This window comes from Macaca nemestrina, chromosome 18 (assembly GCF_043159975.1).
Source record: "Macaca nemestrina isolate mMacNem1 chromosome 18, mMacNem.hap1, whole genome shotgun sequence".
NCBI lineage: Eukaryota > Metazoa > Chordata > Mammalia > Primates > Cercopithecidae > Macaca > Macaca nemestrina.
Genome location: NC_092142.1, coordinates 51,824 through 70,374, shown reverse-complemented (window position 1 = coordinate 70,374; position 18,551 = coordinate 51,824). Strand labels below are relative to the sequence as shown.

The window sequence follows — 18,551 nt, the reverse complement described above, 5'->3', positions numbered from 1 at the left end:
TCTCGCTCTGTCACCCAGGCTGGAGTGCAGTGGCCGGATCTCAGCTCACTGCAAGCTCCGCCTCCCGGGTTCACGCCATTCTCCTGCCTCAGCCTCCCGAGTAGCTGGGACTACAGGCGCCCGCCACCTCGCCCGGCTAGTTTTTTTGTATTTTTTTTTTAGTAGAAACGGGGTTTCACCATGTTAGCCAGGATGGTCTCGATCTCCTGACCTCGTGATCTACCCGTCTCGGCCTCCCAAAGTGCTGGGATTACAGGCTTGAGCCACCGCGCCCGGCCACCTCTTCCTTCTTTAACTCGGTGTCTGAGGAGTTTTGTCTGCGGCTTGTCCTGCTACAACTCGAACAACAGATTCTTAGCAAAGCAATTTTATTTCTGCACAGAAGGGCGCCTCCTTGGCCAGTCACCACGAGAGCACACATGAACAAAGGGGCACGAGAGCCTTTATTCCTGGCGCAAGTCCTGCCCCTGTACCTTTTCCCATTGGCCGGGGTCAGGTCATACAATCTACACTAATCCCAGTTGGCTAAACATTTGATTTTTTTAGATAAGGTGGGCAAGTAAAAGAAAGTGGAGGCTGGGCATGGTGGCTCACACCTGTAACCCCAGCACTTTGGGAGGCCGAGGCGGGCGGATGATGAGGTCAGGAGATCGAGACCATCCTGGCTGACACAGTGAAACCCCGTCTCTACTAAAAATACAAAAAATTGGCCGGGCGTGGTGGCGGGTGCCTGTGGTCCCAGCTACTCGGGAGGCTGAGGCAGGAGAATGGCGTGAACACGGGAGGCGGAGCTTGCAGTGAGCTGAGATTGCACCACTGCACCCCAGCCTGGGCGAAAGAGTGAGACTCTGTCTCAAAAAAAAAAAAAAAAAAAGACAGTGGAGAGGAAGGGGAAGGGGTGTCTGTAATGAACTAGAAAGTTAGTCCTCTTTCCAAATAAGGAAAGGAATGTGAGCTGGTACTCATAACGCCTAGTACTGTGGCATGCCTGGGCATCTAACAAAGGCAAAAAGGAAAAAAGGAGAAAGGGGGTGTCAGGCCTCTGAGCCCAAGCTAAGCCATCATCTTCCCTGTGACATGCACTTACACATCCAGATGGCCTGAGGCAACTGAAGAATCACAAAAGAACTGAAAATGGCCTGTTCCTGCCTTAACTGATGATGTTACCTTGTGAAATTCTTTTATCCTGGCTCAAAAAGCTCTCCCACTGAGCACCTTGTGACCCCCACCCCGGCCAGCCAGAGAACAACCCCCTTTGACTATAATTTTCCACTGCCTACCGAAATCTTATAAAATGGCACCACCCCATCTCCCTTCACTGATGCTCTTTTCGGACTCAGCCCACCTGCACCCAGGTGAAATAAACAGCCTTGTTGCTCACACAAAAGCCTGTTTGGTGGTCTCTTCACACAGATGTGGGTTGGGTACTATGAATTAAAGAATAAAATATTGATCAGATTATGTGAAGAGAAACCTCATCATATCCCACAGGTGTGTGTGCATGTGTGTATCCACACACTTATGTGCATATACTTGTGTGTGCATGTATGTGTCTGCACACATATGTGCATGTACTTGTGTGTGCGTGTGTATCCACACACATATGTGCATGTACTTGTGTGTGCGTGTGTATCCACACACATATGTGCATGTACTTGTGTGTGTGTATCTACACACATATTTGCATGTACTTTGTGTGTGTGTCTGCACATGTATGTGCATGTACTTGTGTGTATATGTGTGTGTCCACTTGAGGGAACCAATCATAGAAGGAATGCCCCTGCTTCCTCCAGGGGAATCCTAGATCCTCAGTCTCCTACAGAGAAACAAAAATGTAAAAACAAACACCTTACTCTTTTTTTAAAAAAGATTATGAAAAGGGATAGTTTTTTGTTTTTTTTTATTAAGATGCACACTCTCGGCCAGGCGCGGGGGCTCAAGCCTGTAATCCCAGCACTTTGGGAGGCCGAGGCGGGTGGATCACGAGGTCAGGAGATCGAGACCATCCTGGCTAACACAGTGAAACCCCGTCTCTACTAAAAATACAAAAAAAAATTAGCCGGGCGTGGTGGCCGTCGCCTGTAGTCCTAGCTACTTGGGAGGCTGAGGCAGGAGAATTGCGTGAACCTGGGAGGTGGAGTTTGCAGTGAGCCAAGATTGCGCCACTGCACTCCAGCCTGGGCGATAGAGTGAGACTCCGTCTCAAAAAAAAAAAAAAAAAAAAAAATCCACACTCTCTGTCAAGACCCAGCCAAGCTCACGGAGGGCAGAGACCATCCCTGCAGGCCTAGGAAGAAGCCTTCCTGTCCTCCTGGAAGGGCTCAGGAGTCAAGCCTCCCTGTACCTCCCAGCAGACACATGACTGAAATGTTCTGAAGTTCCCCCCAGAAGAAAGTTGAACAGGGGTGGTGTGGAGAAGAAGGAAGTGCCCCAGATGCATGGGCCATCAGCTTTGCTGCCACAAACAAGCTCAGCCTTTGGTTCTGACTCTGATTCTTGAAGTGAGAGAAGGGCTCTCAGACCAAAATGTCCCCAGGGCATGGAGAGTCAAGAGGGGAAATGGAGTGCTCAAAATCGAGTCAGTTCCCTGCTTTGAACAATCTAAGTCCCTTTTCTCATTCAGTTAAAGCCAGTGGAATCCCCAGTTGGGACTTGGTAGTAGAGGGTGTCTGCTAGATGGTACTAGCCATCAGGCATTTAATGAGGGGAATTTTCTATGAAAATAAACAAAAACGAAGGCTAATAGTTGGAAACTCAGTTTCTGAGTCCACAGGGCAGTTGGTGGAGAGGATTTCTAGATGCCTTTAAACAACTGCCCCCAGGCACAGGTGTAGAGAGCATGATTGAAGTCCCACGCTTGTGTCACTGGGGGCCTGATAAAATTTGCACACCTCACATGGCTCAGACTGCTCTGAGCTATTTTTCTTTTCTTATCTTCTTTTACAATCTAGAACATGTAAAGGATTGTCCTACATATCAGCCAGTTCAGAGACATTTCAAGTAAAGCAGCTTCAGATCTATATATAACTATCATTATAGTTAGCCTTTTCTGTTCCACTGCAGTGATCTAAGCCATGACTATGCTCCCAGACCAAAACGAGGGTCGGGCTGCTTGTTCTCATCACCAATAACAAGATGCGGACGAACTGGGAGAGGAAAGAATTTTTATTTTTGTAACCAGTTACAGGGAGAAGACCTGGAAATTATCACCAGACCAACTCAAAATTACAAAGTTTTCCAAAGCTTATATACCTTCTAAGCTCTATGTCTATGTGTAAGTGTGCATTCATGTAAAGATGTAAGTGGTTAACTTCTAATCTATTAACTAAGATCTGAGTCCTGAAAATCTTCTCTGGAGCCTCAGAAATGTATTTAAACTACATGGGTCCAGGTGCTGGGGTGATTATCCTTATCTCCTGCTAAATCATGGAGGCTTGGGGAGTTCCTTTAGACCCTCAATAAACTTACGTGTGGTAGTGTGAGGAGTTTCTTCAGACCCCCCAAAAAACTTGTTTAATCCTAAAAGGGTCCTGTTAAGAATTCCTTCATTATCTTGTCATGTTTCAAGGCCCAGGAAAGGCCTAGGAAAAACTCTTAGTGGGCTCTTTGTTACATTCCAGGCTTTGTATGAGGGTAAGGGAGGAGACCACCCCTCATATTGTCTTATGTCCAATTTCTGCCTCCAAAGAAAGAAGAAGTAAAAACTAAAAGGCAGAAATGAAATCCACAAGCAGACAGCCCAGCGCCACACCCTGGGCCTGGTAGTTAAAGATCGACCCCTGACCTAATTGGTTATGTTATCTATAGATTATAGACATTGTATGGAAAAGCACTGTGAAAATCCCTGTCCTGTTTTGTTTCAATCTAACTACCGGTGCACGCAGCCCCCAGTCACGTACCCGCTGCTTGCTCAATCAATCATGACCCTCTCATGCACATCCCCTTAGAGTTGTGAGCCCTTAAAAGGGACAGGAATTGCTCACTCAGGGAGCTCGGCTCTTGAGACAGGAGTCTTGCTGATGCTCCCGGCTGAATAAACCGCTTTCTTCTTTAACTCAGTGTCTGAGGGGTTTTGTCTGTGGCTTGTCCTACTACAAGGGCACTGGCTCAATTAGCTTTTAATATTTAACCTAACTGCTCAGTCAGTGCTGAGACAGTTGTAACAGAAGCCTGTGTTAGTAAGACCTGGCCTGCCACAGCTACACTTAGCTCTTTTCTTTTTTTTTTTTTTTTTTTTTTCTGTGATGGAGTCTCACTCTGTTGCCCAGGTTTGGAGTGCAGTGGTGTGATCTCAGCTCACTGCAACCTCTGTCTCCCATGCTCAAGCGATTCTCCTGCCTTAGCCTCCTGAGTAGCTGGGATTACAGGCACGCACCACCATGCCCTACTAATTTTTTGTATTTTTAGTAGAGATGGCATTTCACCATGTTGGCCAGGCTGGTCTCAAACTCCTTACCTTGTGATTCACCCATCTCAGCCTCCCAAAGTGCTGGTATTACAGGTGTGAGCCACCACACTCGGCTCACTTAGCTCTTTTCTTCTACTAAAACATAATCTGAGAAGTAAAAATAAAATCATAAGCCCTCTGTATTATTCCATTTTCACATTGCTATAGAGAAACACCTGAGACTGGGTAATTTATAAAGAAAAGAGGTTTCGTTGGCTCATGGTTCTGCAGGCTGTATAGGAAGCATAGTGGTTTCTGCCTGTAGGAAGGCCTTGGCAAGCTTCCAGTTATGGCATAAGGCAAAGGGCAGTGAGACATCCCACATGGTGGAAGCAGGAGCAAGAGAGAGGGAAGAGGGCTATGTCTCACCCTTCTGAATGACCAGGTCTCATGAAAACTCACTCACTGTCATGAAAGCAGTACCAAGTGGGGATGGTGCTAAACTCTTCATAAGAAATCCACCCCCATGATTCAGTCACCTCCCACCACGCCTCACCTCCAACACCAGGGATTACAATTCAACATGAGACTTGATGGGGACACAGATGCAAACCATATCATTCCAACCCTTGCCCCCCAGATCTCATGTTCTTCTCCCATTGCAAAATACAATCATGCCTTCCCAACAGTCCCTCAAAGTCTTAACTCATTTCAGCATTAACTCAAAAGTTCAAAGTTCCAAGTTGCATCTGACACAGGCAAATCCCTTCCACCTATGAGCCTGTAAAATCAAAAACAAGTTATGTACTTCCGAGACACAATGGGAGTACAAGCATTGGGTAAATATTCCCATTTCAAAATGGAGAAATCACCCAAAAGAAGGGAGCTACAGGCCTCATGCAAGCCCAAAAGCCAGCAGGGCAGTCACTAAATCTTAAAGTTCCAAAATAATCTCCTTTGACTCCATGTCCCACATCCAAGCATGCTAGGGGTGGGCTCCCAAGGCCTTGGTCAGCTATGACCCTGTGGTTTTGCAGGGTTCAGCACCCCCATAGCCACTCTCATGGGCTGGCATTGAGAGCCTGAGGCTTTTCCAGGCACAGGGTGCAAGTTATTGGTGGGTCTGGAGAATGGTGGCCCCTTTCGCATAGCTCCAATAGGCAGTGTCCCAGTGGGGACTGTGTTGGGGCTCCAATCCCACATTTCCCCTCCTCTCCACTGCTGTAGTAGAGCTTCTCCATGAGGGCACTGCCCCTGCAGCAGGCTCCTTCCTGGACATCCAGGCTTTTCCATAGATCCTCTGAAATCTAGCCAGAGGTTCCCAAGACTCAACTCTTGGCCGGGCGCGGTGGCTCAAGCCTGTAATCCCAGCACTTTGGGAGGCCGAGACGGGCGGATCACGAGGTCAGGAGATCGAGACCATCCTGGCTAACACGGTGAAACTCCGTCTCTACTAAAAAATACAAAAAAAAAAAACTAGCCGGGCGCGGTGGCGGGCGCCTGTAGTCCCAACTACTCGGGAGGCTGAGGCAGGAGAATGGCGTGAACCCGGGAGGCGGAGCTTGCAGTGAGCTGAGATCCGGCCACTGCACTCCAGCCTGGGCGGCAGAGCGAGACTCCGTCTCCAAAAAAAAAAAAAAAAAAAAGACTCAACTCTTGCACTCTGTGCACCCACAGGCTTAACACCACATGGAAGCTGCCAAAGCTTATGGCTTGCACGCTCTGAAGCAGCCACCAGAGCTGTACTTGGGCCCCTTTGAGTCATGGCTGAAGCTGGAGTGGCAAGGATGCAGGGAGCAGCATCTCGAGGCTGCCAGGGGTCTGGGGCTGGCCCAAACCATTCAACCCTCCTAGGCCTCCAGGCCTGTAATGGGAAGAGCTGCCTTGAAGGTCTTTGAAATTCCTTCAAGGCCTTCTCCCCATTGTTTTGGTTATTAGCACCTGACTCCTTTTAACTTACACAAATGTATGCAGCTTGCTTGAATCCCTCCCCTAAAAATGGGCTTTTCTTATCTACCACATGGCCTAGCTGCAAACATTCTAAACTTTTTTTTTTTTTTTTGAGACAGAGTCTCGCTCTGTCACCCAGGCTGGAGTGCGGTGGCCGGATCTCAGCTCACTGCAATCTCCGCCTCCCGGGATCACGCCATTCTCCTGCATCAGCCTCCCGAGTAGCTGGGACTACAGGCGCCCGCCACCTCGCCCGGCTAGTTTTTTGTATTTTTTAGTAGAGACGGGGTTTCACCGTGTTAGCCAGGATGGTCTCGATCTCCTGACCTCGTGATCCGCCCGTCTCGGCCTCCCAAAGTGCTGGGATTACAGGCGTGAGCCACCGCGCCCGGCCCATTCTAAACTTTTACCCTCTGTGTACCCTTTAAATATACATTACAATTTTAAGTCATTTATTTGCTCACACATATGGGCATAGGTTGTTAGAAGCAGCCAGGCTACATCTTGAATGCTTTGCTGCTTAGAAATTTATTCCACCAGTTACCCTAAATCATCATTCTCAAGTTCAAAATTCCACAGATCCCTAGAGCAGGAGCACAGTGCTGCCAAGTTCTTCACTAAGGCATAACAAAAATGACCTCTGCTCCAGCCCCAATAACTTCCTAATTTCCATCTGAGACCTTGTCAGCCTGTGTCACTATACATATCACTATCAGCATTTTGGTCACAATGATTTATCCAGTCTCTAGGAAGTTCCAAACATTCTCTCATCTTCCTGTCTTCTTCTGAGCCCTCCAAAGTCTTCCAACCTCTGCCTGTTACCCAGTTCCAAAGTCACTTCCACATTTTCAGGTATCTTTATAGCAATGCCCCACTCCTGGTACCAATTTTCTGTATTACTCTGTTCTCACATTGTTACAAAGAAATACTTGAGGCCAGGCGCAGTGGCTCATGCCTGTAGTCTCAGCACTTTGGGAGGGAGGCCGAGGTGAGTAGATCACGAGGTCAGGAGATCAAGACCATCCTGGATAACATGGTGAAACCCCATATCTAGTAAATATACAAAAAAAAAATTAGCTGGGTGTGATGGTGGGCGCCTGTAGTCCCAGCTATTCGGGAGGCTGAGGCAGGAGAATGGCATGAACCCAGGAGGCGGAGCTTGCAGTGAGCTGAGATCGCGCCATTGCCCTCCAGCCTGGGCAACAGAGCGAGACTCCATCTCAAAAAAAAAAAAAAAAGAAAAGAAAAGAAAAAAGAAATACTTGAGGCTGGGTAATTTATAAAGAAAAGAAGCTTAATTGGCTCATGGTTCTGCAGGTTGTACAGAAAGCATTGCAGTCGCTGCTTGGCTTCTGCAGAGGCCTCAGAAAACTTATAATTATGGTAGAGGACAAAGAGGGAGCAGACATATCACATGGCCAGAGCAGGAGGAAGAGAGAGAGCGAGGCTGGAGGTGATACACCTTTTTTTTTTTTTTAGATGGAGTCTCACTCTGCCACCAGGCTGGAGTGCAGTGGCGCAATCTCGGCTCCCTGCAACCTCCGCCTCCCGGGTTCAAGTGATTCTCCTGCCTCAGCCTCCTGAGTAGCTAGGACTACAGGTGCATGCCACCACGCCACCTAGTGGTGTTTCACCATGTTGGCAAGGGTGGTCTCGATCTCTTGACTTCATGATCTGCCTGCCTCGGGCTCCCAAAGTGCTGGGATTACAAGTGTGAGCCATTGTGCCCAGCCAATACACACTTAAACAACCCCACAATTGATTGTGGCCAAGGGTACTCCAGAGAAAGCCTGAAAACTGAGTTCCCAGTCATGATTGGACAGGAGCTCAGACATACCTTGTTATACCCCCTTCCTCACTAACCACCATTAGTCTTTCTTCCCAAAGGGCTAAACAGCAATCGGCCCTTTGGGGAGACTCCACCACTGATATCAATCAAGTGCCAGACTATGGTCCTTCCATTTTTGCAGTTTCGACACAACTAACCAGCATTCCTCCCTGCTGAAAGACCATTGACCAGGCAGTGGTTCTAGCCGGACGACAGAGAATGACCAGGCAGTGGTTCTGGCCGGACGACAGACAATGACCAGGCAGTGGTTCTGGCCGGACGACAGACAATGACCAGGCAGTGGTTCTGGCCGGACGACAGACAATGACCAGGCAGTGGTTCTGGCCGGACGACAGACAATGACCAGGCAGTGGTTCTGGCCGGACGACAGACAATGACCAGGCAGTGGTTCTGGCCGGACGACAGACAATGACCAGGCAGTGGTTCTGGCCGGACGACAGACAATGACCAGGCAGTGGTTCTGGCCGGACGACAGACAATGACCAGGCAGTGGTTCTGGCCGGACGACAGACAATGACCAGGCAGTGGTTCTGGCCGGACGACAGAGAATGACGTGGTTCTAGACCGTCTACAGATAATGCATAGTGAGGGTCAGTGAGTCTTCTACTTCACCTTGGAGGTCAGAGGCCCAAAAACTCCACCCTCAAGTCATGCTAACAGTGCCATTTTCTGAACACTGGACCCAGGGAGAGGCAGGAAGCTCAATCACGAATGCACACATTTCTCCTCTCATACATATTCATGACTTCTCGTATAGCTTATGGGGTATGTATATTTGGCCAAGCCATTCAGTGAAATCCCCGTCTTAGTCTTCTGCCCCTTGAAGTGCCTATTTCTGGCTTCTGGCCGGAGGCTGTGCTTTCCAGCCCGTCCAAATGACCAGGCTGCAACTCTTTACGAGAAATAAATCTTTTCTTTCCAAATTGGGAAACCTCGTCATTCTTCAGCTGACAAACCTAAAGAACATATGTAGAAGTGCCCTTAGTGATTTTTCCTATGAGAATAAAAGGGATCACCTGAGATTGATTCAGTCAAGCTGTAACTTCCCAAAATACACGAGGCAGTAGAGAAAAACGGCTAGAGGCAGTAGAGAAAAACGGCTAGAGGCAATATGTGTGAAATGAAGCTAAAATTTAGTTTCTGCACTCAGAAACAATTATTAGGGGCCAATGAAGTGGACAGGGACCCACGGAGAACTGCTGAACCCTCAGCACATGACAACTCATCCAAACCCTCACACTAGGAGACTTGACAGAAGTATCCAGCATGGCTTCCCGCAGCGTAAGACTGCACCCCCAGGATGGCCCAGCAGCACTTGCACCCTTGCTGCTTCCACTAAAACATCCGCCTGCAAAAGCTCAGTGCAGTGAGGAAATCTCACCATGCTCCAGCCCAGGTGTCCCCAAACTTTTTGGCATCAGGGACTGGATTCACGGAAGACAATTTTTCCACAGATGGGTTGAGGGGAGGGTTGGGATGATTCAAATGAACATTTACAGTGCATTTTGTTTCTGTTATTATTGCATTGCAATATATCATGAAATAATTGTACAACTCACCATAATGCAGAATCGGTGGGAGCCGTCTCGTTTTCCTGCAATGAGACGGTCCCATCTGGGAGACAGTGACAGACCATCAGGCACTAGAGTCTCAAGGAGCACACAACGGAGATCCCTCACAGGCGCAGTTCACAATAGGGTTCGTGCTCCTATCAGAATCCACGCTGCTGCTGATCTGACTGGAGGCGGGGCTCAGGAGGCGTAATGCCACTGATGGGGAGCAGCTGGAAAGAGAGATGAAGCTTCATTTGCTCGCTTGCCCATGCGCTCACCTCCTACTATGTGGCCCATTTGGGGACCTCTGCTCTAGCCAACTTCTGATGATAGGCCCCGACCTCCCTTTCTTGGAGCATTTACTAAAAGGCTTTCAGTTTGTAAGCATGTCTTGCGACTCAGAAGGGCCTCTCTCTAAGCCTGAGAGCCCTCCCTTAGAAAGGTGATCATCAGCAAGGGTGAGGCCTCTTGTCTCCCAGTCTCTGCAGGAGAACAGAAACCTGTCTGAAGACAAAATTGCAACAAACTCAGTTTAAAGATCTCAATTGACCTCATCTGCAATTCTAGAATCAGGCAACACTTCATTCCACAAAATAAAATAAGTGTTCCAACGAGTCAGAGGGAGGAGGTTGGCTCTACAGACAGAAAAATGTGTTCAGGCTGTACAGTGTGTCATTATTTCATATCTCAGACATTATTCCATCACTGCAGACATCTTTATAATTTTGAAATGTTTTTGTATTTTATTATAACTTATTTAAAAACCAAAGATAGGCTACTTGGATATTTATTATGACAATTTTCTGGAAGATAAGAGTCTTGAAGATGACGCTTCTTTTTCAAATTTGCCTGAAGGTGCCATAAAGGCCCCAGGGTGTTCAGCCAGGCGCGGTGGTTCACACCTGTAATCCCAGCACTTTGGGAGGCCAAGGCAGGCAGATCACCTGAGGTCAGGAGTTGGAGACCATCCTGGCCAACATGGTGAAACTCTGTCTCTACTAAAAATACAAAAAGTAGCCGGGCGTGGTGCCACACACCTGTAATCCCAGCTACTCAGGAGGCTGAGGCAGGAGAATTGCTTGAGCCCAGGAGGCAGAGGTTGCAGTGAGCTGAAATCGTGCCACTACACTCCAGCCTAGCTGACAGAGCGAGACTCTGTCTCAAAAAAAAAAAAAAAGGCCCTGGGGTGTGGAGCCTGGTCATCTCATTAAGGAAGTTTCCAGAGCACAGCACATGACATCCCAGTGGTGACCCTGGTTTTCAGAGAGGGGCAGATGCCAGGAGGTCAGGCATAGCTGAGGGTCTCAGTTTCCCTGGGAAAGGGGGCCCTGCAGTCCCTCTTGGTCTAGGTGGGTGCAAGATGGGGGATTTACCCTGGAGAGGCCAGGAGAGGAATTCTGACAACTCCTTGGTCTGCCATTCTCCCTCCTCAGGCCACTAGCTTCTCCTTCCCTGCAGGGAGAGTCTCAGGAGAGGGGGAAGGTTACATGGTAACCCCCAAAAGGACTGATCATTGTTTTGTCACTTTATTTATAACATTTGAGACTTTTGAAAAAGTGATACAAGCCCACTAGAATTTCTCAGAGTACAAAAGGTTAAAGAGTAAAAATAAATATACTCCATCTGCAACTGCCTATCTTGAGAGGTGGTCACTGGGATGACTTTTGTGTCTCCTTTTATGAAATATTCCAATACATGGCCTCCCTGTGCCTCAGTTCCTGCTTTGTAAGGTAGGGACAACAATACAGCATGAGGTTGTTATGAGGATTAAATTAGCTAATCCTTGCAAGTCAGTGAAAGTGAGATACGAATTTACAAGCTTCCCCCCTTTTATACACTGTTTTGTCCTTTGTCACTAGTTGTTTTGCAGGAGAATTCTCATCTTACACACAACTGGGCCTCATGCTTTTTAAAGGGCTGCAGAGTACCCTGGTGTTTAGGTAATTTTTCCCCACTGGGGCCAGTCTGGTTGTCTCTGGCCTCTGGCACCCATGGGCATTTGCCATAACAGGTGTGAGCCTCTCTTTGGGATTATCTCCTATAAGCAGAATCCACAACAAATGTCATGTGTGTTTGAATCCCAAATAGATGTTTCCTAACTAGTCCCAAAGTAGTTGTAAGCCAGAATACTCCCAACCTTTGCTGAGAGGGGTCTCCTCCCTTGACTTTGAGTGGCCTAATTTTTCATCTACAAATAACCCACGCTGACCACCCAAGAACTGGAAACGCAGTTTGACAAGAAGAAAGACGTTCCCGGCCAGGCGCGGTGGCTCACGCTTGTAATCCTCGCACTTTGGGAGGCCGAGGCAAGCCGATCACGAGGTTAGGAGTTCGAGACCAACCTGGCCAACACAGTGAAACCCCATCTCTACTAAAACTACAAAAATTATCTGGGCGTGGTGGCAGGCGCTTGTAATCCCAGCTACTCAGGAGGCTGAGGCAAGGAGGCGGAGGTTGCAGTGAGCCGAGATCGCGCCATTGTACTCCAGCCTAGACGACAGAGCAAGACTCCGTCTCAAAAAAAAAAAGGTCCCAGGTCCCAGAGCAGGACAGCACCGTCTCCCCGCCCCCCGCCCCGCCCCTCCCACTGCCCCGTCCCGGTCCCCACCCCCTCCCACTGCCCCGCCCCGGTCCCCACCCCCTCCCACTGCCCCGCCCCGGTCCCCACCCCCTCCCACTGCCCCGCCCCGGTCCCCACCCCCTCCCACTGCCCCGCCCCGGTCCCCACCCCCGCTCTCAATGCGGCCCCGCCCCCTCTCGCCGCGGCCCCGCCCCCCGCCCCCTCTCGCCGCGGCCCCGCCCCCGGCCCCCACCCACCCCCGAGCAGGTCCTCGCGACTCCGCTTTCGGGCCCCAGGTCTGTTCGCCCTGATTCCCCACCACCGCCCCCTTCCTGGGCACAGCCCCGCTGGGGCCCTCCTGCTGGGCACGAGGTGGTCCGGGACAGGGTGACCGGCCCCGCCCTTCCCTTTGCCCGCGGGCGTCGCAGTCCGGCAGGGCAGGATGAGCTCCCGGGCCGCCCTGCGGCTGCTGAGGCTCCAGCGACACCTAGAACCCCAGGAGGTTAGGGGGCCAGGCCTGGACCTGCAGGGCTCCTGTCCCCTCAGCTGCTTGCGGGGGGCTGAGCGTCGAGGGCCCAGGAATCGGGGCGCGGAGGAGAGCCCAGTTCTGGGAGAACCACCCCAGGGGCTGGAACTGAGGGCCTGGGGGGAGATGGCCATTTCGTGGGGGCGTGGGTGGGAGAGTGGGTGTCCCCAGTGGGGCAGGGGAGCCAGAGGGATTGGTGGGGGAGGGTCGGGAGGCACAGGTCGCGCTGTTTACGTTTGGTGCCTTATCAGCTGACTAGGCAGTTCCAGTCACCCTTGCCCCCTGTCCCCTGGGCAGCTGGGAGAACTTGTCCAGAGGGCTGTTTATGCGCCACAGCTGGTGTGGACGCAGGATTGGGGTGGGTGGGCGGGCACAGGGCTCCAGAGGCTCACCCTGGTCTCCTTCTCCTGGCCCAGGGCAGCAGCATGGAGCCTACGGCCAGCCCACTGACCACCCATGTGCTGGACACTGCCTCGGGGCTCCCAGCCAGAGGCCTCTGTCTCCGCTTGTCCTGGCTGGAGGACCACAGCCAGCAGTGGATGGAGCTGAGGACAAGGTAGGAGAGAGGCCCTGGGAGGGGGAGTCCCGCCCTGAGACAGATGGCGGGGACTGAGGAGCCAGGCAGTGAGGATGGAGAGCGGAGCTCACCGCTGCTGACTCTCCTCTCAGCCCGGGTTGGGGGTTAGGTTGGGAGCTCTCCCTTCTGCTTCTCTCAGCCCGTTTCCTCTGAAAATACAGGGATGAGGAGAGGAGCTGTTTCCTCCCTCCCTCCAGCCTCAGGCCCCTGTGACCCTGATGGGGCGGGAGTGAGTTTCTGCCTCTCCCTGGCAGCTGTGCCAGGGCGAGGGCGGGGGGTGGTGGTTAGGTGAGGCCTGAGGTGCAATCGAAGACCTCACTGTCACTGAGATCACGGGTAACCTTGTGACAGGCGGTAGGCTGGACACTATTTCCACTCTTTTCATTCTCCATACACCCCATGGGCCAGCACCATACTTACCCCTTCTACACACATGGGAAGACTGAGGCAGCAAGCCAGGTACATGCTGGGATTCCCAGCCAGGCCTGAAGGGCCGTGTGTCCCTCAGCCTCCATGGGCTCTTGCCCACTGCCCCAGGCACAGGCTCTGCGGGGCACTTCCAGAGGCAGATGTCACCTACCCAGGCCTTATGGCCCCTGCATGAGAGGCAGGCCCCTCCCTTCCAGCCAGAAGGGCAGGGCTGGGCCCATAGGATCAGAGTCTGACTGTGCCAGTCCTCATTTGGTCCTTCACAAAAGCTGAGACGTGAGGGGTCCAGGTCTCACGTGAGAAATTAGGACAGCACTGTGTGGGCTGGGCGTCCGTGGTGGGTCACAGGGACCCATTCCCCCCATGCACACACGCTAGGTTTTGTTTTGTTTTGTTTTTGAGTTTCTCTTGTTGTCCAGGCTAGAGTGAAATGGTGTGATCTCGGCTCACTGCAACCTCCGCCTCCCGGGTTCAACAGATTCTCCTGTCTCAGCCTCCCAAGTAGCTGGGATTACAGGCACCCGCCACCACCCCCGGCTAATTTTTATATTTTTAGTAGAGACAGGGTTTCATCATCTTGGCCAGACTGACCTTGAACTCCTGACCTCATGATCCACCCGCCTTGGCCTCCCAAAGTGCTGGGATTACAGGTGTGAGCCACCTTGTTCGGGCCTGCTCCTTCTAATCACAGTAGAGGCGCGCACTTTAAAGACCAGCCGGCAAGAATGATGTGAGGTTTTCCGGAGGTGACTATGGGCAAAGCCACAGTTGTTCAGAACCCTGATAAGGGACCAGGGCACGCAACACGGACACTCCGTGGAGCTGGACAGGCCCATTCTGTGGGTGAGGGTTTGGCAGAAAGCCACACATTTTTCTTTTCCTTTTTTTTTCTTGAGATGGAATCTCGCTCTGTCGCCCAGGCTGGAGTGCAGTGGCCGGATCTCAGCTCACTGCAAGCTCCACCTCCCGGGTTCACACCATTCTCCTGCCTCAGCCTCCCCAGTAGCTGGGACCACAGGCGCCCGCCGCCATGCCCAGCTAATTTTTTCTATTTTTGGTAGAGACGGGGTTTCACTGTGTTAGCCAGGATGGTCTCGATCTCCTGACCTCGTGATCCGCCCGCCTCGGCCTCCCGAAGTGCTGGGATTACAGGCTTGAGCCACCGTGCCCAGCCAGCCACACACAATATTTTAAGTGAAAACCACAGGTTATAAAACAATACAAATAGTATAATCCACTTGATGAGTTATTTTAAGTTTGTAAACAAATATGCATAGAGAAAATCTGGAAAAATACGTGCCAGCTGTAAAGTGGTTATAAACTGTAGGAGACTTTTTCCCTTTTTGCTTCTCTGTGTTGTGACTTCCTAAAGACAGGGCAGTGGTGTCCCTGGACTGCTCTGCAACTGCAGGCCCTAACAGCCCCACTGTGTCTGCTCACCCAAGTCTGACAGGTGGCAGGGCAGTGTCTGAGGCCCACTGGGGTACAGACGCAGGAAAGCTGGGGTGGGGCGTCTCATCCCCGTCTCTGCAGCCTCATCCTCTCCCCAGCTACACAGACCCAGATGGCCGCTGCCCTGGACTCCTGATGCAGGACCAGATGAAGGCAGGCACCTACAAGCTCACCTTCGACACTGAGGGCTACTGGAGGAAGAGGGGGCAGGAAAGCTTCTACCCATACGTGGAGGTGAGAGCCCCGGTGGGCTGGAGGGCCTGAGGCCCATGACTCACTGGGATCTGCAGGCCAGGTCCTGCTGGCCGGGCATCATTTAGACAGTGGGCAGACTGGTCCTGGGCGGTGGCAGGTAGGTGAGCTCACTTGCTTTGAGCTCCCAAAAGAAAGGTGTCCAGGCAGCAATAGACTCTATAAGGACACACCCATCGCTGACCTGCTCAGGGTCAGGCTTTGTGGGGAGGCTGGGCCACTCATCCCCTCTTTGTTGACACAGGTTTTCATCTGAGCCAACTCCAGCTCTCTGGGCCTAACCTCACTGCCTCACCCCACACTGGAGCCGCCACAGAAGCACCTGACTTATTGGGCTGCAGCTTCTGTGGAGTGTCCCTCTGGTGCAGAGGGTTCACCCCCTCCCAGACCCTCAGTCTGGGCTGCTGAATTCTCCAAGGTGTGTTGGGGCCAGATAGGTGGTTTGCTGCCATCCCCTTATACTCTCTCCTGGCCCTCTCTCCGTCTCAGGTTGTGTTCACCATCACCAGCAATGCCCAGAAGTTCCACGTGCCCCTGCTGCTGAGCCCCTGGTCCTACACCACCTATCGAGGGAGCTAGAGCGAAGACTGGCAGCAGGAGGCTGCCTGCCCTTTCCCGCACGCTGGCTGCACCCACCCAGCCCTCAACAGAGTGGGCTTCATGCTCATCGGGGAGCACTGGTGTCACCAATTCCTGGGGAAGTCCTGGCCCCCTGGAGAATCCCACTGGGCGGCTGTGACTCAGGTGTCAATAAAGTCAGTGCCAGCACCTGCAAAGCTGTCCACTTGATGGGACAACAGTGGCATGAAGACAGGCAGCACAGTGCGGCACTGCCCCGGCCCCCAGGTGAGTGCGGGGCACTCTGAGAAGGTGCTGCTGACTGTGGTTGGAGGTGAGACCAGGCAGTAGGCCTGGACACAGCCTGGACATGCACCCAGGGAAGGAAGCGACAGGGCACCACGGGTGAGGGTCCTGCAGGTGGTTCTCCTCCACAGAGCCAGGAATGAGGATGGCAAGAACATGTGAAAAGTTTTCATTTGCTGATGATAAAATCTAAAAAACTTGCTGTCCTTGGTATGAAAGGGGTTGTCATCCAGAGTGTTCCTAGGCTGGCTGGCTGGGCTGTGGCCCCCCAGTGGGGCGGCTACGTGGGGGTGCCCACCAGTCCCGCGGGGCCCTGGCCCAGTGTCTGCCCGATCACAGCTGTTTCCAAGGGCTTGAAGCCCACGTTGTCCAGAGGGATCCCGAAGGCCAGCAGCTTTGCCTCGTACGTGCGCAGCAGGTCGTTATGGGCCTGTGGAGACAGGGCGGAGTGAGGGAGCTGAGGATCCCCAGGCTCAGGACCACCAGAGCTGAGTGCAGCTCCGTGGAGGGGCAACGTGAGCATCACAGTGTAGAAGGATAAAGCCAAACGCTTATCCGTCATTTCCTGTGTGGGACACAGCACCAAGCACCTCCACTGCATTGGCTCAGGTAGCACGACAGGGAGAGGCTGTTCCTATTCCCGTTCCACAAATGAGGAGACAGAGGCAGAGGGCAGGGACACTCAGGGCAGAGCTGTGGTCTGGGAGGGCTCTGGGCCCTGGTTAGGGGTTTCCCACTCAGGTTCTTCACGCCCTCCCTGCCCCTGTTGAATGACGTCTGTTACCTTCCCTGGTGGGCACAGCACCTTCTGACTCCCTGCCCAGCGGAAGGGGCTGACCAGGGAAGGGTCCAGGTCCCCCCCACACCCATCCCAGCAGAGATGTGGCCTAGACAACAGTGCTGTGCCCCAGACCACACAGAATCCAGATGCTCTCCGCTGGGGACAGTGACAGCTGCCTTGTCAAACGAGGTACAAAGTGGGAATGGGTGCGGTCCTCTGAGACCATCTGCATTTAGAACAGGCTGGGCACCGAGGGGGTGGCCCTGAGGGAGGGCAGGGCACATCCGTACCTTACAGACCCGGGCCAGCTCATACTGCAGGTCCTTGATGGTGCTGTTCTTCGATTCCAGAACATCCTGAGGAGAGAGAGGTGATGGAGTTTGAGACTCATCTTTTGGCCGAGGCAGTGGGGGTGGCCTGGTGGTTCCAGTGGGGGTCCTCAGAGATCCAGGGAATAGCAGCCTGGTTTGATGGATGCATCCATCCACACAAGGTCATCAGCAGAAAAAGGTCTCCAAGGGTGGAGAGAAAACAACAAGGAAGAAACAGAGAACTGGGAGCCTGTGCTCACACAACCTGCATCTCCATCAACAGTCCGAACCAGGCACAGCCACTCACGCCTGTGATCCCAGCAGTTTGGGAGGCCAAGGAAGGCAGATGACTTGAGGTCAGGAGTTTGAGACCAGCCTGGCCAACGTTGCAAAACCCCATCTCTACTAAAAATACAAAAAGTAGCCGGGCACAGTGGCTCGCGCCTGTGTAATCCCAGCTACTCAGGAGGCTGAGGCACGAGAATCGCTTGAACCTGGGAAACAGAGGTCGCAGGGAGGTGAGATTGAGCCACTGCACTCTAGTCTGGATGACAGAGCAAGACACCACCTCAAAAAAAACCCCAAAACGGTCCAGACACACAAGAAATGCAGATGAGGCAAGGGCAGGCAGCGTGCAGCCACACCGTGGAGACAGGCCACTAAACACCATTCGCATATTGCTTACATTACATTTCTTTTTTTTTTTTTTTTTGAGACAGTCTGGCTCTGTCGCCCAGGCTGGAGTGCAGTGGCCGGATCTCAGCTCACTGCAAGCTCCGCCTCCTGGGTCCACGCCATTCTCCTGCCTCAGCCTCCCGAGTAGCTGGGACTACAGGCGCCCGCCACCTCACCCGGCTAGTTTTTTTTTTATTTTTTAGTAGAGACGGGGTTTCACCGTGTTAGCCAGGATGGTCTCGATCTCCTGACCTCATGATCCACCCGTCTCGGCCTCCCAAAGTGCTGGGATTACAGGCTTGAGCCACCGCGCCCGGCCACATTGCATTTCTTAAGGCTTGTGAATGTACTATCTCACTTTTTTTTTTTGAGATGGAGTCTCGGC

The 18,551-nt window shown here is 52.1% G+C and overlaps 2 protein-coding genes across 16 annotated transcripts in view; one reads left to right on the top strand and one right to left on the bottom strand.

The window, feature by feature from the left end:
- Positions 1 to 12,661: 12,661 nt before the first annotated feature.
- Positions 12,662 to 16,303, top strand: LOC105488880 (5-hydroxyisourate hydrolase-like). The gene is made up of 4 exons (XM_071083720.1): positions 12,662 to 12,801; positions 13,242 to 13,381; positions 15,382 to 15,517; positions 16,025 to 16,303. The coding sequence occupies exons 1-4, from the start codon at positions 12,742 to 12,744 to the stop codon at positions 16,112 to 16,114; spliced, it is 426 nt and encodes a 141-aa protein (XP_070939821.1). The 5' UTR covers positions 12,662 to 12,741; the 3' UTR covers positions 16,115 to 16,303.
- Positions 15,065 to 18,551, bottom strand: part of LOC105488882 (growth arrest specific 8) — a 34,853-nt gene continuing 31,366 nt past the window's right edge. For 12 of the 15 annotated variants that reach the window (XM_071083716.1, XM_071083709.1, XM_071083717.1 and 9 more), the window contains 2 exons: positions 17,471 to 17,536; positions 15,065 to 16,829 (listed from right to left, as the gene is read on the bottom strand). In XM_071083716.1, the coding sequence (XP_070939817.1) occupies positions 16,733 to 16,829; positions 17,471 to 17,536 (163 nt within the window). In that variant the 3' untranslated portion in view covers positions 15,065 to 16,732. The remainder of the gene's footprint in view (positions 16,830 to 17,470; positions 17,537 to 18,551) is intronic. The other 3 variants (XR_011616201.1, XR_011616203.1, XR_011616202.1) reach the window with 2 other exon arrangements.